The sequence below is a fragment of the Erythrolamprus reginae genome, chromosome 2 (assembly GCF_031021105.1).
Source record: "Erythrolamprus reginae isolate rEryReg1 chromosome 2, rEryReg1.hap1, whole genome shotgun sequence".
Lineage (NCBI taxonomy): Eukaryota > Metazoa > Chordata > Lepidosauria > Squamata > Dipsadidae > Erythrolamprus > Erythrolamprus reginae.
Window position 1 is genome coordinate 27321489 of NC_091951.1, and position 26144 is coordinate 27347632.

A 26144-nucleotide genomic window follows, 5' to 3' on the forward strand; every position below is an offset into this window, starting at 1 on the left:
CCACACTTCAATAACTCGATTGTTGAAATCATATTTTTTACAGTCAAGTTTGGAGCGGTTCATATTAAGTTTGAATCTGTTGCGTGCTCTTGTGTTATTGCGGTTGAAGCTTGTGTTATTGTGGTTGAAACTTCTTGAGGGAATCTCAGTACTTTTACCCGTGTTTGCAAACACAGTTGGAATTTACCAGCCCGAAATGACTAGGGATACATTCTGTGGTTAGAATAGAATAGAATAATAGAATAGAATAGAATTATTTTATTGGCCAAGTGTGGCTGGACACAAGGAATTTATCTTGGTGCATATTCTCTCAGTGTACATAAAAGAAAATATAGATTTGTTAAGAATCATAATGATTGTCCTAAGGGTCAAATAAGCAATGAAGAAACAATCAATATTAATAAAAATCTTAGGATGCAAGCAACAAGTTACAGTCATACAATCCTAAGTGGGAGGAAATGGGTGATAGGAATGATGAGAAAAAACTAGTAGAAATAGAAGTGTAGACTTAGTAACAAGTTTGACAGTGTTGAGGGAATTATTCGTTTAGCAGAGTGATGGCATTCGGGAAAAAACTGTTCTTGTGCCTAGTTGTCTTGGTGTGCAGTGCTTTGTAGCAGAATCATTGCCAGAGGTGTGGTTTCTCACTCATATCATCCCTGAAAAATACTCTTCCCATAACCAGGAGGAAGAGATTCTTGCTCTTTGTATTATTTCAAGAACAATCCTGCATGTTGGGCTTGGCTGAGAAAAAGCGGCTGGCCCCAAGCTACCCACTCAGCACCATGCATTTATGCATAGTTCCCCAAATCTGGTAATGTCCTAATAGGTGGGCATCATTCCTCAGAATTTCCAGTCCGCATCAGTATTACTGATAAATCTGGCTATAACATCTAGAATCTGCCGAGGTTGAGAGAGAGAGAAGGAAATAAATAAATAAATTTATTTATTTATGCATGCATGCGATTTGTAGGCCTCCCAATTCCTTATGGACCCTGGGCAGCTAACAGCAATGTTGGTTATGACCTATAAAGCCCTTCATGGCATCGGACCAGAATACATCCGGGTCTGCCTTCTGCCGCATGAATCCCAGCGACCGGTTAGGTCCCACAGAGTCGGTCTTCTCTAGGTTCCGTCAACTAAACAGTGTCGTCTGGCGGGACCCAGGGGAAGAGTAGTAATTTTGGTCTCTCTTTATCGAATTCCTATACTGTTCTTGCGGATTTAAATAGTAAGGATGTTGGAGATATTAGCAAGGCCCCTCAGGCAGAGAATGAGGGGATATTCAAAGGGGAAGTTGTTGTAAATGTCACCAAACCATCAAGTGCAGTTAGTAGAAATATAAAGAGGACACATTTTCTTGTGGGTGATTCGACTGTTAGAGGTGTTGATTTGGGACAGAGTAAGGACGTGGTGAAGGTGCTGAGGTGTCTCCCAGGGGCCACTGCCAGCAGGGACAGGAGGAGGATTACAAACATTGTCAAGGCTGTGAGTAAAGGTAATAACATTGATGTGGTGGTGCATCTTGGCACAAATGATTTGTCCCAGAGAAATGTCAATGTAGTAAAAAGAGATTTTCAATGTCTAAGTGTGGAGCTGGGTAAAATAGCAGATTCAGTGACTTTCTCAGAGGTGTTACCGGTTTGTGGCCAAGAGGATAAAACAACGTGTATCATAGAGTTTAATGTGTGGTTAAAGCAGTGGTGTAAAGCTGAAGGTTTTGGCTATGTAAGTCATGATGTCAGTAGGTGGTCTAATAGGGAGTTGTTTAAGAGGGATGGTTTGCATCCATCATACAGAGGTACCCAGGTACCCGGTGAGGAATTCAGAACTTTTTTGGACAGGCATTTAAACTAGGTAAAGGGGACAGAGATGTAACTGATGTGGGTGATTTCTGTCCCCGACCAATGAGGATAAAGCAGTTTTTGGAAGCTTATGAAAAGGGAGCTGCAAATAAAATAGATGTAGTTGTTGATGATAAGGGGCAAACTAATAATGAAAAGAATGTTCTTCGTGTAATGTGCACGAATGCTCGAAGCTTGAGCAACAAGCTCTGTGAATTAATGGCCATAATATCTAGAGATAATTTGGACCTGGTTGCCATAACTGAGACATGGTTTAAGGATTCTAATGAATGGGAAATATCCATACCAGGATATACACTGTATAGGAAGGATAGAATAGAGAGAAGGGGAGGTGGAGTAGCCATTTATGTTAAAGAAACTCTAAAAACAACACTAATTCAAAATACATGTCAAGATCTAGAGACCCTCTGGATTTGCATGCAAAATAAAGACGGTTCTGTCATTAGAATTGGGGTGATCTATAGGCCTCCAGGGCAATCTGAGGAATATGACAACAAGATGGTGGATGAAATTACCCAAATGGCAGTAAAGGGAGATATTGTGGTTATGGGTGATTTCAACATGCCTGATGTTGACTGGAATATCCCCAGTGCCCTTACATGCAAAAGTAAGAATATAGTAGAGGCCTTTACAGGAGCAGCTCTGGCACAGCTGGTTAAGACACCAACTAGAGGGGAGAATATTCTAGATTTAGTTTTTACGAATGGGAATTGGGTTTCAGATGTCAAGGTGGGAGAAAGTTTAGGTTGCAGTGACCATCTATGTTTGTGGTTTGATGTAAAAACTCATTGTGAGCAATCCTATAATGCAACCAAAGTATTGGATTTCAGAAAAACAAATTTTAATGCAATGGGGGAATATTTAGATAATGAATTAAAGGGGAGGGATAAAATGGCATGAGCGAGCACCCAGTGGACTGTATTTAAAAAGGCCATCTTAAAAGCCACTGGACTGTATGTAAGACAAATAACTAAAGGTAAAAGGAAGAAGAAACCGCTATGGTTTAGCAATGATGTAAGGACTATAGTCAATGAAAAAAAGGCTGCCTATAGGAGGTATAAAGAGTCTGGAAGTATAGCTGATAGGGAGGTGTATAAAATGAGACAGAAGGAGGCGAAACAGATAATATATGCTGCTAAAGCCTCAAAAGAGGAAGAAATTGCCAAATCTCTAAAGAAGGGGGATAAAACCTTCTTCAGATATATTAGTGATAAGAAGAAGAAAAACTGCGGCATCACGAAGCTTAGTACCGGGAAAAATACATGCATTAATGGGAATAAGGAGATCGCTGACCATTTCAATAGCTACTTCTGTTCAGTTTTCTCAAAAGACACCTTACAAAATAATACTATAGAGGGATATAGCATTGCCTCCAACTGTACGGATTCAGCTCCAGTGATCTTAGAAGCCGATGTCTTAGAAGAACTTGAACGATTAAAGATAAATAAGGCAATGGGTCCAGATGGCATCCACCCCAGAGTTCTTAAAGAACTCAGATCTGTCATTGCTACCCCCCTGACTGATTTGTTTAACCAATCCTTGTTAACAGGAGATGTTCCTGAGGATTGGAGAATGGCAAGTGTTGTGCCTATCCACAAGAAGGGCAGTAGAGAAGAAGCTGGTAACTACAGGCCAGTTAGCTTGACATCAGTTGTCGTTAAAATGATGGAGACTCTACTGAAAAAGAGGATAAATCAGCACCTAAGAAACAATAAATTATTGGACCCAAATCAGCATGGCTTTACTGAAGGCAAATCATGTCAGCCTAATCTCATTGATTTCTTTGACTATGTCACAAAGGTGTTGGATGAAGGTGGTGCCGTGGATATTGCCTACCTGGACTTCAGCAAAGCCTTTGATACGGTTCCACATAAAGAGCTGATAGATAAATTAGTGAAGATTGGACTTAATCCCTGGATAGTTCAATGGATTTGCAGCTGGCTGAAGCATAGACACCAGAGGGTTGTTGTGAATGGTGAGTATTCTGAGCAGAGTCAGGTTACAAGCGGTGTGCCACAAGGGTCTGTTCTGGGTCCTATTCTTTTTCATATGTTTGTGAGTGACATAGGGGAAGGTCTGGTAGGGAAGGTTTGCCTATTTGCCGATGACTCTAAAGTGTGCAATAGGGTTGATATTCCTGGAGGCGTCGGCAATATGGTAAATGATTTAGCTTTACTAGATAAATGGTCAAAGCAATGGAAACTGCAGTTTAATGTTTCCAAATGTAAAATAATGCACTTGGGGAAAAGGAATCCTCAATCTGACTATTGTATTGGCAGTTCTGTGTTAGCAAATACTTCAAAAGAAAAGGATTTAGGTGTAGTGATTTCTGACAGTCTCAAAATGGGTGAACAGTGCAGTCAGGCAGTAGGGAAAGCAAGTAGGATGCTTGGCTGCATAGCTAGAGGTATAACAAGCAGGAAGAGGGAGATTATGATCCCGCTATATAGAATGCTGGTGAGACCACATTTGGAATACTGTGTTCAGTTCTGGAGACCTCACCTACAAAAAGATATTGACAAAATTGAACGGGTCCAAAGATGGGCTACAAGAATGGTGGAAGGTCTTAAGTATAAAGCGTATCAGGAAAGACTTAATGAACTCAATCTGTATAGTCTGGAGGACAGAAGGAAAAGGGGGGACATGATCGAAACATTTAAATATATTAAAGGGTTAAATAAGGTCCAGGAGGGAAGTGTTTTTAATAGGAAAGTGAACACAAGAACAAGGGGACACAATCTGAGGTTAGTTGGGGGAAAGATCAAAAGCAACATGAGAAAATATTATTTTACTGAAAGAGTAGTAGATCCTTGGAACAAACTTCCAGCAGACGTGGTAGATAAATCCACAGTAACTGAATTTAAACATGCCTGGGATAAACATATATCCATCCTAAGATAAAATACAGAAAATAGTATAAGGGCAGACTAGATGGACCATGGGGTCTTTTTCTGCCGTCAGACTTCTATGTTTCTATGTTTCTAAGAGCCTTCTCTGTGGCGGCCCCAACCCTCTGGAACCAGCTCCCTCTGGAGATCAGAATTGCCCCCACCTTCCTTGCCTTTCGTAAGCTCCTTAAAACCCACCTCTGTCGTCAGGCATGGGGGAACTGAACTACCCCTTTTCCCCCCTAGGCCTATACAATTTATGCATGGTATGTTTGTGTGTATGTTTGGTTTTAAATAAGGGTTTTTAGTTATTTTAAACATTAGATTTGTTATACTACTGTTGTTAGCTGCCCCAAGTCTACGGAGAGGGGCGGCATACAAATCTAATAAAATAATTAAATAAATAATTAAATAAATAAATGAAAACAGCAATTTAAAAAACAATAAAACTATTTTAAGAACCCTTAATTAAAACATTCATCCATTCAGCCGGGACAAGATGAAACAGATAATGATAATTAAAACCCTGCTGTTCTGTTTCGGGTCTATTTGACCCGAAGCCAAGTTTGAGTCCCTGTAAAAAATTTTCCCTGCATATCTGAAACTTGAAATTTCATGACTGTTCATCATTTCAGGGGTTCTCTCTATGAGAATTTTTTTTGTGGGGGGTGGGGGGCTTAGTTTTTGCTGGGCAAAAAAAGTTAAAAATCTTCTGTTCCCGGGTCACCCTGACCCGGACCGAAAACTCTTCATTTGCAGTGCTTATGTTTGGTCTTTTTGAAAGCTTTTTTCACTTGGAAAGTAGTCTGAACATTTCTGCACACAATGATATGAAAATTGAAATGAAAAAAGTAAATCTTATTGGTTTATTTTGCTGATATAATGCACGCCCCCCTGTTTTTGTGAAAGTTTTTTCAATTTATGGATAGTTTTGCTTGCAAAATGCATTCTATTTTACTGAAGTTGGTGTGGGATTGGTAGCTTGAACATTTCTGAATATAAGAAAAATATAAAGGAACTGAAAAAAATGATTCTTACTGGTTTTTTAACATCAGAAATAAGGCCTCCCCCCCCCCCTCGGCTGCTTGCAACCATTTTCACTTTTTATTTTTTTATGCTCCAAATCCGAAATATTCTTTAAAATCTTAGGCATTCATTTACTCAATTTAACAATGCTGATCATCAAAAAAATATTTGTGGAGGTGGGGGAAATTTTTTTTTCTGGGCAAAAAAAAAGTCACGTTTAGTCTGTTCGGATCATATAGACCCGGACCAAAATGATTTTTTTTAGGTACTTGAATTTGGTCTTTTTGAAAACTTTTTCAACTGGAAAACTAGTTTGAACATTTATGAACATAATGATATGAAAATTGAACTGGAAAAATTGAGACTTATATTTTTATTTTGATCAAAAAGCCCCTCCCCCCATCCTTTCTGAATTTCGTGTCAATTTCTATTTTTTAAGGCTACAAATCCCCAAGGAATTTTCCCCCAAAAGGTTTGATATACTAAATTGAACATTTATGAATATAAGAAAAATATAAATGAACTGGAAAAAATGGTTCTTATTGGTTTATTTTTGCCACAAAAGGGCCACCCCCCCCCCCCTCGGCCTTGCTGTGTGCCATTATTGTCACTTTTTATACATATTTGGCTAGAAATATTTGGAATATCCTTTTGAAAATCAACCACATTGTAGCCAGAGAACTAATTTTATGAAACAAATCCATTTTACTAAAAAAAAGTATGTAAGTTTGAAATTAACAGCATAATTTTTATATAAATTGAAATAATTGAACATGGGGGGAGGCATACATTTATGTGCAAAATAAACCAATATGCATCAATTTTTCCAGTTCAATTTTCATATCATTATGTTCAGAAATGTTCAAGCTACCAATCCCACACCAACTTTAGTAAAATAGAATGTATTTTGTTAGCAAAACTATCCATAAAGTGAAGACTATTTAAAAAAAATGTGGGGGGCGTGCATTTCATCAAAATAAACCAATATGCATCAATTTTTCCAGTTCAATTTTCATATCATTATGTTCAGAAATGTTCAGGCTACCAATCCCACACCAACTTCAGTAAAATAGAATGTATTTTGCAGGCATAATTATCAATAAACCTAAAAAAATTTCACAAAAACGGGGGGGGGGGAGGCATATTTATGTGCAAAATAAACCAATAAGGATTAATTTCTTCAGTTCAATTTTCATATCATTGTGTGCAGAAATGTTCAGACTACTTTCCAAGTGAAAAAAGTATTCAAATTGACCAAACATAAGCACTGCAAATGAAGAGTTTTCGGTCCGGGTCAGGGTGACCCGGGAACAGAAGATTTGTAACTTTTTTTAAACAGAACAGCAGGGTTTTAAGGTAGTCCTTGACTTAGAACCTTTTCTTTAGTGACCATTCAAAGTTACCTGAGCACAAAAACCCCCAGTGACTTATGAACGTTTTTCCACATGTCCATGGCAATATCCCCGTGGTCAGATTTATTTGGCTCACATTTATGACGGGTTGCAGGATACCATTTTTGTGACCATCTGACAAATTTGGGGAAACCAAATTCACTTTTCACTGCGAAGTGAATAAACTTTGCACTTTATTCACATCTGCATTGATTTAGTTAACAACCATGGCCAGAAAGGTCATAAAAGTCCTCGGAGAGGGGCGGCATACAAATCCAATTAAATAAATAAATAAATAAAATGAGCCAAAACTCACTTAGAAGCATAGAAACATAGAAGACTGACGGCAGAAAAAGACCTCATGGTCCATCTAGTCTTCTCTTATACTATTTCCTGTGTTTTATCTTAGGATGGATATATGTTTATCCCAGGCATGTTTAAATTCAGTTACTGTGGATTTACCAACCACGTCTGCTGGAAGTTTGTTCCAAGGATCTACTACTCTTTCAGTGAAATAATATTTCCTCACGTTGCTTTTGATCTTTCCCCCAACTAACTTCAGATTGTGTCCCCTTTAATATAACCCTTTAATATATTTAAATGTTTCGATCATGTCCCCCCTTTTCCTTCTGTCCTCCAGTCTATACAGATTGAGTTCATTAAGTCTTTCCTGATACGTTTTATGCTTAAGACCTTCCACCATTCTTGTAGCCCGTCTTTGGACCCGTTCAATTTTGTCAATGTCTTTTTGCAGGTGAGGTCTCCAGAACTGAACACAGTATTCCAAATGTGGTCTCACCAACACTCTATATAGCAGGATCACAATCTCCCTCTTCCTGCTTGTTATACCTCTAGCTATGCAGCCAAGCATCCTTAGCACTTAACAGTTTCACTCAGCAATGGGAATTTTGGGCTCAATTGTAGTTATACAGTACGTCAAGGACAGTCTGTACTCGTGAATCTCCAAGGACGGTCAGGTATCGTCAGAGGCAATATTTGTTTATTTTCTTTGCCAGGCATTATGCATCGTTCTCCATCAGCTGGCCCCAGTTCCAGAAGAACCCCTTCGACCCCTCCCCGCCGCGGCCGCGGCCGCGGCCGACCTAGAACATCACCACGCAGAGGGCAAACTTCTCCCCGTCGTTCTGGGCCGACGCAATCCCCACGACAACCAGCAGGTAAGAAATATGGATAATAATAATGATAATAATAATAATAATAACAACAGCAGAATTGAGGAGAAGCAGCTAGAGAAATTAGTGAAATACGAAGATCTAAAAATCGAGCTGCAACGACTCTGGGATAAGCCAGTGAAAGTGGTCCCAGTGGTCCTTGGCACGCTGGGCGCAGGGCCAAAGGATCTCAGCAGACATTTGAAAACCATCGGAATTGACAAAATCTCCATCTGTCAATTGCAAAAGGCCGCTTTACTGGGATCGGCAAACATAATTCGGCGCTACATCACGCAGTCCTAGGTGCTTGGGAAGCGCCCGACTGGTGATGAAATACAAAATCCAGCATAGTGATCTCGTTTGCTGAGTTGTATTGACATAATAATAATAATAATAATAATAATAATAATAATAATAATAATAATGTGCAGACTGTAAAGAAACAGACAAAACAATCAACTGCATACTCAGCTGCTGCAAAAAGTTCGCACGGACTGACTACAAGCATAGACATGATGCTGTGGCACAGATGATCCACTGGAACTTGTGCCAGAACTACCATCTACCAGTGGCAAAGAACTGGTGGGATCATAAGCCCGAAAAAGTGATCGAAAATGAGCAAGCAAAACTACTGTGGGACTTCCGACTTCAGACTGACCGAATTCTGAAGCATAACACACCAGACATCCTGTTTGTGGAGAAAAAGAAAGTATGGATCATCGACATTGCAATCCCAGGGGACAGCAGAGTTGAGGAGAAGCAGCTAGAGAAATTAGTGAAATACGAAGATCTAAAAATCGAGCTGCAACGACTCTGGCATAAGCCAGTGAAAGTGGTCCCAGTGGTCCTTGGCACGCTGGGCGCAGTGCCAAAGGATCTCAGCGGACATTTGAAAACCATCGGAATTGACAAAATCTCCATCTGTCAATTGCAAAAGGCTGCTTTACTGGGATTGGCAAACATAATTCGCCGCTACATCACGCAGTCCTAGGTGCTTGGGAAGCGCCCGACTGGTTATTAAATACGAAATCCAGCATAGTGATCTCGTTTGCTGAGTTGTATAGACATAATAATAATAATAATAATAATAATAATAATAATAATAATAATAATAATAATAATAATAATAATCCTAGGTGCTTGGGAAGCGCCCGACTGGTGATGAAATACGAAATCCAGCATAGTGATCTCGTTTGCTGAGTTGTATAGACATAATAATAATAATAATAATAATAATAATAATAATAATAATAATTTATTAGATTTGTATGCCGCCCCTCTCCGAGGACTCGGGGCGACTCACAACAACATAAACAGTCTACAAATCCAATTTTAAAAATACAATTTAAAAAAACAATTTAAAACCCTTATAATAAAATAAAATAATCACAAACCAAACACCAACCTTGACAATTGGGGTGTGTGTTAGTTTCTCCATGGCTGGTGGCAGAGATGAGTTTTTAATAACTTATGAAAGGTGAGAAGGGTGGGGGCAGTCCTAATCTCTGGGGGGAGTTGGTTCTAGAGGGCCGGAGATGGTTGACCGGAACAAAAAGTCTAATGAAAAGAAAAACTGGGACGACAATGATAGCAGTGTTACAATATCTGAGGGAGTCAAGCTATTCTCCAAAGGCAATCATAGTGCACAATCACACCATTCTCATATATTACAGTCAGGGAAAAAAGGTGGTGGTGGGGGAAGAGATAGTAGTTCCCCCCAAGCCTGGCGACATAGGTAGGTCTTCAACATCTTGCGGAAGGCGGGAAGGGTAGGGGCAATTCGAATCTCCGGGGGTAGTTGAACTTCCAGTTTGCCTGTTATGCTGTTTTTCACACTCTGGGGCTTTAGGAAGCTTCCCTGAAGGCTCCGGAGGGCAAGCAGCCTTTCACAAGACCGAAACTCAGCTGGCTAGTGCACATATGCGCACTGGAGTTGACATAGGGCCATGCCTCGCGTGCCCTCCGGTATGGCTCGTAGCATGCACGCCATTTATTTATTTATTGGATTTGTATGCTGCCCCTCTCCGTAGACTCGGGACAGCTAACAACAGTAATAAAAAACAGCATGTAAATCCAATACTAAAACAACTAAAAAAACCTTATTGTAAAACCAAACATACATACAAACATACCATGCATAAATTGTAAAGGCCTAGGGGGAAGGGAATATCTCAGTTCCCCCATGCCTGACAGAAGAAGTGGGTTTTAAGGAGCTTACGAAAGGCGAGGAGGGTGGGGGCAATTCTAATCTCCGGGGGGAGTTGGCTCCAGAGGGCCGGGGCCGCCACAGAGAAGGCTCTTCCCCTGGGCCCCACCAAACGACATTGTTTAGTTGACGGGACCCGAAGAAGACCGACTCTGTGGGACCTAACCGGTCGCTGGGATTCGTGCGGCAGAAGGCGGACCCGGATGTATTCTGGTCCGATGCCATGAAGGGCTTTATAGGTCATAACCAACACTTTGAATTGTGACCGGAAACTGATCGGCAAACAATGCAGACTACGGAGTGTTGGTGTTACATGGGCATTTTTGGGAAAGCCCATGATTGCTCTTGCAGCTGCATTCTGCACGAATTGAAGTTTCCGAACACTTTTCAAAGGTAGCCCCATGTAGAGAGCGTTACAGTAGTCGAGCCTTGAGGTGATGAGGGCATGAGTGACTGTGAGCAGCGGTCCAAATAGGGCCGCAACTGGTGCACCAGGTGAACCTGGGCAAACTCCCCCCTCACCACAGCCGAAAGATGTTTCTCTAATGTGAGCTGTGGATCGAGGAGGACGCCCAAGTTGCCATCACAGGTATAGGGTTTCCTGCCTAAAAAGGAGGTTGGACTAGAACAGTGTTTTTCAACCAGTGTGCCGCGGCACACTAGTGTGCCGTGAGACATGGTCAGGTGTGCCGCGAAGCTCAGAGAGAGAAAGAAAGAGAGAGAGAGAAAGAAAGAGCAAGAGGGAGAGAAAGCAAGCAAGCAAGAGAGAGAGAAAGAAAACAAGAGAGAAAGAAAGAGAGAGAGAGAGAAAGAAAGAGAGAGAGAGAAAGAAAGAGAGAGAGAGAAAGAGAACAAGAGAGAAAGAAAGAAAGAGGAGAAAGAAAGAAAGAGAGAGAGAGAGAGGGAAGGTGGGAGAGAGAAAGACATAGAGGGAGGTAGGGAGGGAGAGAGAAAGAGCAAAAAGAGGAAAGAAGGAAGAGAGAAAGAAAGAGGGATGGAGAGATAGAGAGAGAAAAAAGAGGAAGGGAGAGAAAGAGGGAGGGAGAGAGAAATAGAGCGAAAGGGAGGAAGAGAGAGAGAGAGAGAGAGAGGAATTTTTTGTCCAAACTTTTTTAGCCACGCCCCCCCCTAATGTGCCCCATGGTTTTGTAAATGTAAAAAATGTGCCGCAGCTCAAAAAAGGTTGAAAATCACTGGACTAGAAGACCTCCAAGGTCCCTTCCAACTCTGTTATTCTAATCCAATAAGAAAATGAACTAGGATAGCTTGGATTAAGGTTAACCACTATCTCAGGCTCTTCCTCCAAATACCAGGGCTCTGGTATTTACTGGGGAGTCGGGGTGGTGCAGTGGTTAGAGCGCAGCACTGCAGGCTACTTCAGCTAATTGCTAGCTGTAGTTTAGTAGTTCAAATCTCACTACTGGCTCAAGGTTGACTCAGCCTTCCGCGGTGGGTAAAATGAGGGCCCAGATTGTTGGGGACAAATATGCTGATTCTGTAAACCGCTTAGAGAGGGCTGTAAAAGCACTAGGAAGTGGTACCATGTTTCCCCGAAAATAAGACACTGTCTTATATTAATTTTTGCTCCAAACGTTGTGCTACGTCTTATTTTCGGGGGTGGGGTGGGGTGGCCTTATATTTCCCAAATAAGACAAATTCACAGGCAGAAAAGCTGACACCCCCAAAGAAAGTGTACCGTACGGTACACTGATTATGGTACGGTACCTGTCAGTATGGCACCCAGACACACACACCTCGAGGTTCGACTACTGTAATGCTCTCTACATGGGGCTACCTTTGAAAAGTGTTTGGAAACTTCAGATCGTGCAGAATGCAGCTGCGAGAGCAGTCATGGGCTTACCTAGGTATGCCCATGTTTCACCATCACTCCGCAGTCTGCATTGGCTGCCGATCAGTTTCCGGTCACAATTCAAAGTGTTGGTTATGACCTTTAAAGCCCTTCATGGAATTGGACCAGAATATCTCCGAGACCGCCTCCTGCCGCACGAATCCCAGCGACCGATTAGGTCCCACAGAGTGGGCCTTCTCCGGGTCCCGTCAACTAAACAATGTCGGTTGGCGGGCCCCAGGGGAAGAGCCTTCTCTGTGGCGGCACCGGCCCTCTGGAACCAACTCCCCCCGGAGATTAGAACTGCCCCTACTCTTCCTGCCTTCCGTAAACTCCTTAAAACCCGCCTTTGCCGTCAGGCATGGGGAAACTAAACATCTTCCCATGGGCATGTTTAATTTATATATGGTATGCTTGTGTGTATGTCTGTTAGTATATGGGGTCTTTTTTAAATCTTTAATATTTTAAATTGTCAGATTATTTATGATTTGTTTCCACGTGTTGTGAGCCGCCCCGAGTCTTCGGAGAGGGGCGGCATACAAATCTAAGTAATAAATAAATAAATAATAAATAAAAGACGGCACTTATATGGTACAACGGTATACTCCCGCTATTGCAGCTTCCGGCTGTAGTGGTGACTGTAATGGCGGTGAGACAGCAGCAGACTGTGTCTGCTGTACTGGATGGTACAAAGCGATGGAAGGGGCCAGCAGGGGACGCCACATTATTACGGTACCGCTATGAACAGCTTTGAATGGTACCGTATGTTTTTCCACCGTACCGTATGTAAACTTGACTATGCCTTATTTTCGGGGGGTGCCTTATATTAGCAAATTCTGCAAAACCTCTGACATGCCTTACTTTTGGGGTACGTCTTATTTCTGCTATTGCTATCTGGTGGAGTTGTATGCAATAGAAGACCTACAAGGTCCCTTCTAACTCTTGTTTTCCTGATATTGAAAGAAATATGATTTTTTTTTTCCAGGTGTATCTAATTACTCCCTCCAAAGCTTTGGAGAGGTTGACTTTTGCCAGAATATCTCAATTTATTAGGATATAGAGGTAGTCCTCGACTTAAGACCTCAATTGAGCCCAACATTTCTGTTGTTAAGTGACTATTGTTAAGTGACCGTTTTTATTTTTGCTATAATTGTTAAGTGAATCACTGCAATTTGTTAAGTTAATAACCTAGTTTGTAAGTGAATCTGGCTTCCCCATTGTCTTGGTTGTCAGAAATTCGCAAAGGGGCATCCTTTGACCCAGGGACACTGCAACGATCCTAAGTTATGAATCAGTAGCCAAGCATCTGAATTTCGATCCCATGACGTTGGGCATGTTGCAACAGTTGTCAGTGTGAAAAATGGCTATAAGTCCCTTTTCCCCCCGACACCATTGTAACTTCGAACAGTCACTAAATGAACTGTTGTAAGTCAAGGACTAGCTATATTGGACAGACTTTGATGAAGGAGCTGGGTGTTGCTGGCAACCTGGCTTGTGATGTTTTACTTTCATCACATTTAATGTTGACAAGTTAGTAACGTGGTTATGGAATGGAATTCAGAAAAGAAGAGAATTCAGAAGAGAATAGAAAATAGAATACAGTGATCCCTCGAGTTCCGCGATCTCGATCTTCGCGAAACGCTATATCGCGATTTTTCCACCCGATGACGTCACTCTCTTCCTTCCTTTCTCATCTTTCTTTCTCTATCTTGCTTCTTCCTCTCTCACACTCTCTTCCTCCCTCTCTCATCTCTTTCTTTCCTTCTCTCTCTTTCTCTATCTCTCCCCCTCTTGCTGGCGGGCGGGCGGCGGGCGGGCGGACGCAAAGGGGAAACCCCGATTCGGCTCCTCGCTGCTGCTGCGCTACCGAGCAGATCAGCTGCTGGGCGGCCGAAGGAACCTTCCCTGGGTCTTCCCGGCTGCCCACGCAAAGGGGAAACCCCGGCTCCTCGCTGATGCCCGTCGTTCGCCCGCCCGCCAGCAAGAGGGGGAAGACCAAGGGAAGGTTCCTTCGGCCGCCCAGCAGCTGATCTGCTCGGTAGCGCAGCAGCAGCGAGGAGCCGAATCGGGTTTCCCCTTTGCGTGGGCGTCGGGGAACGCAAACTCCACCATCTATGCATGCGCGGCCATAGAAAAAAAGGGTGCGCATGCGCAGATGGTGTTTTTACTTCCGCAACCCTACATTGCGAAAAATCGATTATCGCGAGGGGTCTTGGAACGGAACCCTCGCGATAATAGAGGGATCACTGTAGAATAAAGAAAAGAATTATATAGGGGTCAGAATAGAATAGAATTTAGAATAAATAGAATTCAGAATAGAATTAAATAGGGGTCAGAATAGAATAGAATTTAGAATAGAATAGAATTTAGAATAGAATAGAATTTAGAATAGAATAGAATTCAGAATAGAATAAAATAGGGGTCAGAATAGAATAGAAAATAGAATAGAATAGAATTTAGAATAGAATAGAATTTAGAATAGAATATAGAATAGAATATAGAATAGAATTCAGAATAGAATAAAATAGGGGTCAGAATAGAATAGAATTCAGAATAGAATAGAATTTAGAATAGAATAAAATAGGATTGAGACCAGAATAGAATTCAGAGTAGAATAGAAAATAGAATAGAATAATAGAATACAATAGAAAATAGAATAGAATAGGATTCAGAGTAGATTAGGATTCAAAACAGAATATAGAATAGGATTCAGAACAGAATAGAGAATAGAATAATAGAATAGAAAATAGAATAGAATAGAAAATAGAATAGGATTCAGAATAGAATAGAATTTTTATTGGCCAAGTGTGAGTGGACACACAAGGAATTTGTCTTGATACATATGCTCTCGGCGTACCTAAAAAGACAGACACGTTCGTCAAGAATCATAAGGTACAATAGTTAGTCATACTCTGAGTACAAATAAGCAATTACATCATACTGTAACATCATATAAATTGTAAGGATGGAAGCAACAAACTTGCAGTCATACAGTCATTTTTGGGAGGAGATGGCTGATGGGAACGATGAGAAGATTAATAGTAGTGCAGACTTAGTAAATAGTTTGTCAGTGTTGAGGGAATTGTTTGCTTAGCAGAGTCATGGCGTTTGGGGAAAAACTTTCCTTGTGTCTAGTTGTTTTGGTGTGCGGTGCTCTATATCGTAGTTTTGAGATTAGGAGTTGAAACAATTTGTGTGAGGGGGTCTCTAAATATTTTCACAGCCCTCTTTTTGACTCGGGCAGTATACAGGTCCTCACTGGAAGGCAGATTAGTAGTACAGCGATCCCTCGATTTTCGCGATCTCGATCTTCGCGAAACGCTATATTGCGATTTTTCAAAAAATAATAAATTAAAAATACGTGCGCGGTTTTTCCCGCCCGGTGACGTCACGCGTCATCACCAAACTGACGTCTACCATTGCTGGTTGGCCGAAATCTCGGCCAATCAGCTTTGCCATTGCAATAAGTTTGCCCGGCAACAGTGATACAGCAAAATTTCAGCCAATCAGCGTTGTCATTGCAAACATTTCGCCTGACAATGCTGATGGACAGAAATCTCGGCCAATCAGTGTTGTTTGCTCAGCGTGCTTTGCTTTGAAACTTTTGGAACTTTTGGAGCTGTTGGAGCTGTTGGAACTTGTGAAGACTTCTTGGAAGATGTCTCCTAAACGTTGCATGCGGAGTGGAGGCGGCGACGCTAAAAAGAGCAGGAAGATGCTGACAATTAAGGAGAAGATTGAACTTTTGGACATGCTGAAAGCGGGACGTTCTAATGTAGATGTTGGTCGGCATTATGGGATCAACGAATCGACTGTGCGATACATTCGGAAAGACGAAAAGAAGATAAGGCAAACTTCTCTGATAACATTCAACAAGGCTGCAAAAAGAATGGTGACGCCTAGAAACAAACGCCTTATGAAGATGGAAGCTGCTTTGTCCGTGTGGGTACAAGACTGCCGCAAAAAGAGCATTGCTTTGGATACCAGCACCATACGGACAAAGGCACAGCAACTGTACAACCGTCTTGCAGACACAGAAGGAGGCGATGCAGATGAGGGAAACCCAGGTGAGGGCTGGGGTTTTTTATTCTGTCATTATTTAAGTGTTTTTTAAGGAAGGAGGGAGGGAAGGAAGGAGGGATGGATGGAAGGAAGGAGGGAGGGATGGAAGGAAGGAGGGAAGGAAGGAGGGATGGAAGGAAGGAGGGAGGGAGGGAAGGAAGGAGGGAGGGAGGGATGGAAGGAGGGAAGGATGGAAGGAAGGAGGGAAGGAAGGAAGGAGGGAAGGAGGGAGGGAAGGAAGGAAGGAAGGAAGGAAGGACTGTATGCTTTCATTCAAGTCACTTCTCTCTCCCTTTCCTGTCATTCTCTGTAGATGAAGGTGCTGGTGACTCTGAAGACCCCCAGCCATCAACATCTTCTGCTTCTTCAGCCCCAGCCACATTCACAGCAAGCAAAGGGTGGTTCGAGAAATTTCAACGGCGCTATGGCCTGAAGAGTGTGTCATTGCATGGAGAAGCTGCCTCAGCAGATACAGGTGCAGCCGAAAACTTCGTTCAGCGCACATTTAAAGACCTAATTGCAGAAGGGGGCTACCTTCCAGAACAGGTGTTCAACATGGACGAAACAGGCCTGTTCTGGAAGAGGATGCCTTCACGGACTTTCTTGATGCAAGATGAAGCCAAAGCCCCTGGCTTTAAGGCCATGAAAGATCGGGTGACTTTGATCATGTGTGGGAATGCAGCAGGCTTTTTGATGAAGCCAGGGCTAATTTATAAGTCACAAAATCCAAGAGCCCTCAAGAACAGAAATAAGAATGCATTGCCAGTGTACTGGATGCATAATCCTAAAGCATGGATTACAAAAGCCCTCACGCAGGACTGGTTTCATCAGTGCTTCATCCCACAGGTGAAGGATTATTTGGCTGCCACAGGACTCAATTTCAAAGTGCTTCTCCTAATGGACAATGCTGGAGGCCATGATGACCTGGCACATGAACATGATGGGGTGCAAGTCGAATTCTTGCCACCAAACACCACATCGCTTATCCAGCCGATGGATCAAGGTGTTATCCGCGCATTTAAGGCACTGTACACGCGCAATTCTCTTGGAAGCATCGTGGAAGTAATGGACGCTGATGAAAACTTCACATTGAAGGCCTACTGGCGTCAGTACACGATTGCATCTTGTCTGAAGAACATTCAGAATGCCTTAATGGATATGAAGTCACAGACAATGAATGCCTGCTGGAAGAAATTGTGGCCAGAAGTGGTGCATGATTACAAGGGATTTGCTCCCGAAGAAATTCAAGATGCTGCAGTCCAGAAGTCTGTGAAGCTGGCACAGGCATTGGGTGGAGAAGGCTTCGTTGACATGACACCAGAGGAAGTCAATGGTTTGCTTGATGAGCATGGCCTACCGCTGACAGACAGAGATCTGGAGGAGCTGACCAGGTCAGCGAGTGAAGAAGATGAGGAAGCGGAAGCTGAACAAGCTGAGGAAGAAGAAGATGTTGGCCTAACGCTTGAGCGGCTTGCAGAACTGAACAGAGCTGCTGCACATCTGCAACGCATGGTGGAACTTTGGGATCCCAACATGACTCGCTCTATACAATTTAAGGCCTCCCTTGACAACACCTTTGCACCATACAGAGCCATGTTAGCCCAGAAAAAGAAACTGCGCCAACAACTGCCCATAACTATGTTTGTCACGAAAACCAAGAGGTCTGCCACACCATCACCTGCAGCGTCCATTGTAGACATGGTGATAGAAGAAGATCCCGACTTATCCTAGTTATGCTAACCCCCCCCAAAAAATGTAAAAATTTAAATAAATATTGTTATTGTTTCTATCAGGATGACTAAGTGTGTTATTCAATGTGTACAGTACAGGTACAGGTAGAGGTACAGTACAGTACATTAAGGGGATGGGAAATGGTAATTTGTGGGTTGAAAGTGTTGGGACTGAGTGGCATACAGAAGAATGAATGAATGAATGACTGAGTGAATGAAATTCAAACACAGGTGAGGGCTGGGGTTTTTTATTCTGTCATTGTTTAAGTGCTTTTTACGAAAGGAAGGAGAGAAGGGAAGGAGGGAAGGAAGGAGGGAGGGAGGGAGGGAGAGAAGGGAAGGAAGGAGGGAAGGAAGGAAGGAGGGAGGGAGGGAAGGAGAGAAGGGAAGGAAGGAGGGAGGGATGGAAGGAAGGAGGGAAGGAAGGAGGGAGGGAAGGAGGGAGGGAGGGAGAGAAGGGAAGGAAGGAGGGATGGAAGGAAGGAAGGAGGGAAGAAAGGAGGGAAGGAGGGAGGGATGGAAGGAAGGAGGGAAGGAAGGAAAAAGCCGAGAAGCCGTTGCCACAAGTGCTGCTGAAGGAGGACTCGTGCCCCAAGAAAGCCGGTGAGAGGGGCGAATCGGGCGGGCGGGGGGTAGCGGCGAGGAGCCCGGAGGCGCTGGGGGGGGGGGTGGCCGGCATGAAAAACAACCATTGCCAGCCTCCGAACTGTTGTCGCTCCACCATCTGCGCATGCGCGGCCATGGAAAAAAGGGCGCGCATGCGCAGATGGTGTTTTTACTTCCGCACCGCTATATCGCGAAAAATCGATTATCGCGAGGGGTCTTGGAACGGAACCCTCGCGATAATCGAGGGATCACTGTAATTGTTTTGGTCATGGGTCCCTTTTTTCCAGGGCTGTTGCAAACTTTGAACGGTCACTAAATGAACTGTCGTAAGGCGAGGACTACCTGTGCTGCCTGGAGATTACGATAGTGTAAAGGGAAGCTCCATATAAATGTATCTGGCAGTTCTGGGCTGCTGAGGCAGCTTCTCTTAATCTTGGTGATTTTAAAATGCATGGACTTCAATTCCCAGAATTTCAAGCCATCAAATTTGGGAACTACTGAACTGAAACCTCATTCATTTATTCATTCGTTCGTTCGTTCGTTCGTTTGTTCGTTCATTCATTCATTCATTCATTCATTCGTTCATTCATTAGATTTGTATGCCGCCCCTCTCTGTAGACTTGGGGCGGCTAACAATAGAAATAAACAGCATGTAACAAATCTAATGTTTAAAATAATTAAAAAACCCTTATTAAAACCAAACATACACACAAACATACCATGCATAAATTGTATAGGCCTAGGGGGAAAAGGGTAGTTCAGTTCCCCCATGCCTGACGACAGAGGTGGATTTTAAGGAGCTTACGAAAGGCAAGGAAGGTGGGGGCAATTCTGATCTCCGGGGGGAGCTGGTTCCAGAGGGTCGGGGCCACCACAGAGAAGGCTTTTCTCCTGGGTCCCGCCAGATGACATAGTTTAGTTGACGGGACCCGAAGAAGACCGACTCTGTGGGACCTAACCGGTCGCTGGGATTCGTGTGGCAGAAGGCGGGCCTGGATGTATTCTGGTCCGATGCCATGAAGGGCTTTATAGGTCATAACCAACACTGAATTGTGACCGGAAACTGATCGGCAAACAATGCAGACTGCGGAGTGTTGGTGTAACATGGGCATATTTAGGGAAGCCCACGATGGCTCTCGCAGCTGCATTCTGCACGATCTGAAGTTTCCGAACACTTTTCAAAGGTAGCCCCATGTAGAGAGCATTACAGTAGTCGAACCTCGAGGTGATGAGGGCATGAGTGAATGTGAGCAGTGACTCCCGGTCCAAATAGGGTCGCAACTAGTGCACCAGGCAAACCTGGGCAAACGCCCCCAGGTTCTTTTCCTCTTGGGCAGGATTCGGAGGGAATGGGCAGGGAAACCTGGCAACTTTAAGACTTGTGGACTTCAACTCCCAGAATTCTCTAGCCAGAGTTGAAGTCCGCAAGTCTTAAAGTTGCCACGTTTTTGGGAACCACATGCTGCGGAATCATTTTCCTTTTGTTAACCCCCGCCCTACCTTACCTCCTATCCAGCAGTTCAGCGCAGAAAGCGGAGATACAGGCCTGGCCAGCGAGCCTTGCTGGAGATCAGAAAATATCAAAAAAGTACTGATCTACTTATTCCCAAGTTGCCTTTTGCTCGTGTGGTAAGTTGATTGTGCACCCTGTGTTGTTTTGTTTTGTTTCGTTTTCCTTCTACATGTGGCCTCCTTAGACCTCACCGTGTCCAAAATGAAACAAATTTATCTTAAAGATTGCTTGCTTGCTTGATTGCACTGGTGATGTTAACCTGCAAAAATATCTGCAAGAAACCCACCAGGCTCAGAGAACCCCCAAGGACCCTTCAGAAAGTTGTTATGCATTTCATGATTCTCTGTAATATATTTATAATATAATATAGAAACATAGAAGACTGACGGCAGAAAAAGACCTCATGGTCCATCTAGTCCGCCCTTATATTATTTCTTGTATTTTATCTTAGGATGGATCTATGTTTATCCCAGGCATGTTTAAATTCAGTTACTGTGGATTTACCAACCACGTCTGTTGGAAGTTTGTTCCAAGCATCTACTACTCTTTCAGTAAAATAATATTTTCTCATGTTGCTTCTGATCTTTCCCCCAACTAACTTCAGATTGTGTCCCCTTGTTCTTGTGTTCACTTTCCTATTAAAACACTTCCCTCCTGAACCTTAATTAACCCTTTGACATATTTAAATGTTTCGATCATGTCCCCCCTTTTCCTTCTGTCCTTCAGACTATACAGATTGAGTTCATTAAGTCTTTCCTGATACGTTTTATGCTTAAGACCTTCCACCATTCTTGTAGGCCATGTTTGGACCCGTTCAATTTTGTCAATGTCTTTTTGTAGGTGAGGTCTCCAGAACTGAGCACAGTATTCCAAATGTGGTCTCACCAGCGCTCTTTTTTAATAGGAAAGTGAACACAAGAACAAGGGGACACAGTCTGAAGTTAGTTGGGGGAAAGATCAAAAGCAACATGAGAAAATATTATTTCACTGAAAGAGTAGTAGATCCTTGGAACAAACTTCCAGCAGACATGGTTGGTAAATCCACAGTAACTGAATTTAAACATGCCTGTGATAAACATATATCCATTGTAAGATAAAATACAGGAAATAGTATAAGGGCAGACTAGATGGACCATGAGATCTTTTTCTGCCGTCAGTCTTCTATGTTTCTATATAGCGGGCTCACAATCTTCCTCTTCCTGCTTGCTATACCTCTAGCTATGCAGCCAAGCATCCTACATGCTTTCCCTACCACCCGACCACACTGCTCACCCATTTTGAGACTGTCAGAAATCACTACCCCTAAACCCTTCTCTTCTGAAGTTTTTGCTAACACATAACATACATACATACATACACACATATACCGTGTTTTCTCGAATATAATGCGCTGAATATAAGCATGCACACACACATCTGAATTTTGATTGTGTGACCATGTGGATGCCGCAACGGTCATAAGTGTAAAAATGGTGATAACTTTGGATGGTTACTAAATAAGCTGATGTAAGTCGATGACTACCTACATTTTATTTTATTTATTATTTATTTATTGGATTTGTATGCCGCCCCTCTCCGTGGACTTGGGGTGGCTAACAACAGTGACAAAAACAGAATGTAAAAATCCAATACTAAAACAGCTAAAAACCCTTGTTATAAAACCAAACATACATACAGACATACCATGCATAAATTGTAGAAGCCTAGGGGGAAAGATTATCTTAGTTCCCCCATGCCTGACCGCAGAGGTGGGTTTTGAGGAGCTTACGAAAGACCAGGAGGGTGGGGGCTATTCTAATCTCTGGGGGGAGTTGGTTCCAGAGGGCCGGGGCCGCCACAGAGAAGGCTCTTCCCCTGGGCCCCGCCAACCAACATTGTTTAGTTGACGGGACCCGGAGAAGGCCCACTCTGTGGGACCTAACTGGTTGCTGGGATTCGTGCGGCAGAAGGCGGTCCCGGAGATATTCTGGCCTGATGCCATGAAGGGCTTTTTAGCTGATGACCAACACTTTGAATTGTGACCGGAAACTGATCGGCAACCAATGCAGACTGTGGAGTGTTGGACAAACATGGGCATATTTGGGGAATGCCATGAATGCTCTCGCAGCTGCATTCTGCACGATCTGAAGTTTCCAAACACTTTTCAAAGGTAGCCCCATGTAGAGAGCGTTACACTAGTCGAGCCAACACAAGCACCAACACATCCCAGCAGATGTCAGCACCGACCAACTTTGACGAAGAAAAAAATAAAATAGATTCAGATCATGTTGTTATTTATAGGAGAATTCCTAAATGTGCAAACTACGGTGAAAAATTAAAAAGGAAAAATTAAAGAGGAAGGTAATGACAAACCATTTTCTTCTGCCAGGAATCAAGCTCAACACAGACATTGCATTCATTGGCTGGGGAGGATGGACTTTGCAGTTCACATCAAAAGGTTAGACTGCTACTCATATAGGTAGTCCTCGACCTAACAACAGTTCGCTTGGCGACCGCTCAAAATGACAACGGCGCTGAAAAAAAGTGACATGACCATTTTTCACACTTATGACGGTTGAAGCATACTCATGTGATCAAAATTCGGATGATGATGATGATGATGATGATGATGATGATGATGTCAATACAACACAGCAAACGAGATCACTATGCTGGATTTCGCATTTCATCACCAGTCGGGCGCTTCCCAAGCACCTAGGACTGCGTGATGTAGCGGCGAATTATGTTTGCCGATCCCAGTAAAGTGGCCTTTTGCAATTGACAGATGGAGATTTTGTCAATTCCGATGGTTTTCAAATGTCCGCTGAGATCCTTTGGCACTGCGCCCAGCGTGCCAAGTACCACTGCTTAATTTTTTATATTATTATTATTATTATTGTTATTATTGTTATTATTGTTGTTGTTGTTGTTATTATTATTATTATTATTATTATTATTATTATTATTATTATTATTATTAATTAGATTTGTATGCCGCCCTTCTCCGAAGACTCGGAACGGCTCATAACAGGAATACAAAATACAGTTTAAAAACCCTTGATTAAAAACACTCATACAACCATAGTTCCCTCTAAGCTGAGCAGTGAGCAATCGCTCACTTAAAAATCATCATCAACTCAGAGTTTTCCAAACCTGCCCAGAAGCCGAGAGGGAAAGAGTGAGAGGGAAGGAGAGAGAGAGGAAGAGAGAGAAACAGATAGAAAAAAGAGAGGAAGGAAAAGAGAAAGAAAAAGAATGGGAGTAAGGAAGAGAGAAAGAAAATCAAAATCTAGTTTGAAACTAGCTCAACTATTTAAGTGGCATTTTGATATTGATAGAGTTGCCCTATTATGAGCTCACTGTTATAGACACACAGTACAGTATTTTGTTTTGAAATTCTCTGAGGCAAAACAGGGCGGGTTTTTAATTTGTTTGTTTGTTTGTTTGTTTATTTATTTATTTATTTATTTATTCATTTATTTATTATTTCTGTGCTGCCCAGTCCCGAAGAGACTGCCGCTCAGACACTATACTTTTCCGCCCCCCCCCAAAAAAAAATTAGAGGGAACACTGCATACAACCCAACAAACCATACATAAAATGCTTGATAACTGACTCGCCTTTGTGATGGTTGCAGTGTCGCATGATCCTTTTTTTTCCAGGCACAATTTTCCGGAGAGGGGCGGTATACAAATCTAATAAATTATTATTATTATTATTAGTTATTATTACTTGTAATTTTACACTGTTGTAAGCCGCCCCGAGGTCTTCAGGATTGGGCGGCATAGAAGTCAAATTAAATAAATAAATAAAAATAAATAAAAGTCGTACAACAGGACCAAAAAAACCCTGCTTAACAAATTTCTCACTCAACAAATTGTACTCACTCAGCCAGATAAATTTGCGGCTCCTTTGTGATCATAAATTAAAGGCGTATGAGTGTGTGGAGAATTAAGTTCCCAGCGGACTACAGGATTTAATAGAGCTACTCATAGCAACTTGGAACAAAGGAAGCTCTTGCAAGGGTACCTTGTCATCTCTTCTGTGTCCTTTCTCACCCCTTCCACAGGTACGGGAGATCTGCCTGGAATATACCCGAGGGGTTGACATGATGTGGCAGGCTATGGCATTGCTTGCCTTGCAGGAGGTAAGAGCTCGGGCAGGGAGAAAAGGGTTGAGCTCAAGAACAGCAGTTGGTGACGTCCTCCCCTCTCTCCCGCTTCATTCTTATTCTATTCCCTCTGAGGTTCTGTGAGAAAGTCCTTGAGAGGCATAAGAACCTAAGAAGAGCCATGCTGAATCAGGCCAAAGCCCATCGAGTCCAGCATTCTGTGTCCCACAGTGGCCCACCAATTGTCCATGGGGATCTTGAGCAGAAAGAGAAGGCAAAACCCTCCCTTTCCCTTGACCCCCAACAAATGGTACTCAAGGGAATCCTGCCTGCCTCAACCAACATAGAGGCAGCACATGGACATCCGTTTCAATACACTTGGCATCCATGAATCTGTCTAATGCTGCCCAAATCTTCTGCCTCTGGATCTAGAATAGAATAGAATAGAATTTTATTGGCCAAGTGTGATTGGACACACAAGGAATTTGTCTTGGTGCAGATGCTCTCAGCGTACATAAAAGAAAAAGATACATTTGTCAAGAGTCGTGTGGTACAACACTTAATGATTGTCGCAGGGGCCAAACAAGCAATGAAGAAACAATCAATATTAATAAAAATCTTAGGATACAAGCAACAAGTTACAGTCATACAGCTCTAAGTGGGAGGAAAAGGATAGGAATGATGAGAAAAACTAGTAGAATAGAAGTGCAGATTTAGTAAAAAGTTATTATTTGTTTAGTAGAGTGATGGCGTTCTGGAAAAAACTGTTCTTGTGTCTAGTTGTCTTGGTGTGTAGTGCTCTGTAGCGATGTTTTGAGGGTAGGAGTTGAAACAGTTTATTTCCAGGATGCGAGGGGTCAGTAAATATTTTCCCTGCCCTCTTTTTGACTCGTGCAGTATACAGGTCCTCAGTGGAAGGCAGGTTTTGTTGTACATACTCCTGATCAGTTGGAGGATGATGAAGATATTGAGGACTCAGATTCAGATAGTGTTTATGAAGTAGTAGGGGCCCCGGGGTTACAGGTAGTAGAACAGGTGGGAGGCCAGCCACAGGATGGGGCTATGAGTTCAGGATCTAGTGAGGGAGAATCAGACGCTCGCTGAGTTAACCCTAAATTCAGAAGGGTCCAGAAACGTAGAGAGCAGAGGTCTGGAAGAAGATATTAAGGAGAGGAATGGGTTAAATATTGTAGCGATGTATTTGGCACGTCAGGGGGTCAGTGGAGAAGAAGGGTGGAGTTTCAACGTTGCCGAAAAGAATAATGGATGTGTTTTTGCCACGCTAAAGTAAGCCAAAGTATTTTGTATTGTATTCAGTCAGTGCTGCTGTTTTTCAAAGTTATGTGGTTCGGAAAATAAATCTTGTTTAAGTGAAGCAGGAAGAGGAATGTGAGAAATGCAGCTAAGAGAGAGATAACGGACCGAGTGCTGTATGGAATGTGTTTGAAGTACAGAAGAGCAGAGAAATAAACGGAGTTGCTTTATTCATGAAATGATGCATTTAATAAGTTATTTGTAATTACTAAATTTCTACCAGAAACCAGAACAGGTTTTACGTCATATTCTACATCATATTCTATGCCCATCTGAGTACGAAACCACCAGGAAACCGGCCATTCTCTGCCCAGGACAATTTGGGTGCCAAGGGCTATGTATGTCCCTGCCTTGCTATTTTGCAGGAACATGATTGGACCACACGGGCAAGAGATGGATCGGTAATGAAGGCTAATGGAACTGGGAGACCTA

The 26144-nt window shown here is 42.6% G+C and overlaps 2 protein-coding genes across 2 annotated transcripts in view; both read left to right on the forward strand.

The window, feature by feature from the left end:
* LOC139163072 (histone H3-like centromeric protein A) overlaps positions 1 to 26144 on the forward strand; it is a 28479-nt gene that overhangs the window by 898 nt on the left and 1437 nt on the right. The window contains exons 2-5 of the mRNA XM_070744018.1: positions 8187 to 8348; positions 20312 to 20424; positions 22677 to 22745; positions 24357 to 24434. Of these exons, the coding sequence (XP_070600119.1) occupies positions 8192 to 8348; positions 20312 to 20424; positions 22677 to 22745; positions 24357 to 24434 (417 nt within the window). The 5' untranslated portion in view covers positions 8187 to 8191. The remainder of the gene's footprint in view (positions 1 to 8186; positions 8349 to 20311; positions 20425 to 22676; positions 22746 to 24356; positions 24435 to 26144) is intronic.
* Positions 16069 to 18245, forward strand: LOC139163034 (tigger transposable element-derived protein 1-like). Its single transcript, XM_070743954.1, has 2 exons — positions 16069 to 16464; positions 16773 to 18245. The coding sequence occupies exons 1-2, from the start codon at positions 16074 to 16076 to the stop codon at positions 18188 to 18190; spliced, it is 1809 nt and encodes a 602-aa protein (XP_070600055.1). The 5' UTR covers positions 16069 to 16073; the 3' UTR covers positions 18191 to 18245.

What these genes read in the sequence shown, in the direction of transcription:
- LOC139163034 (XM_070743954.1), top strand. Translation starts at nt 16,074, where the DNA reads ATGCGGAGTGGAGGCGGCGACGCTAAAAAGAGCAGGAAGATGCTGACA. An exon ending in TGCAGATGAGGGAAACCCAG is followed by an intron (nt 16,465 to 16,772) that starts GTGAGGGCTGGG and finishes CATTCTCTGTAG; the next exon opens with ATGAAGGTGCTGGTGACTCT.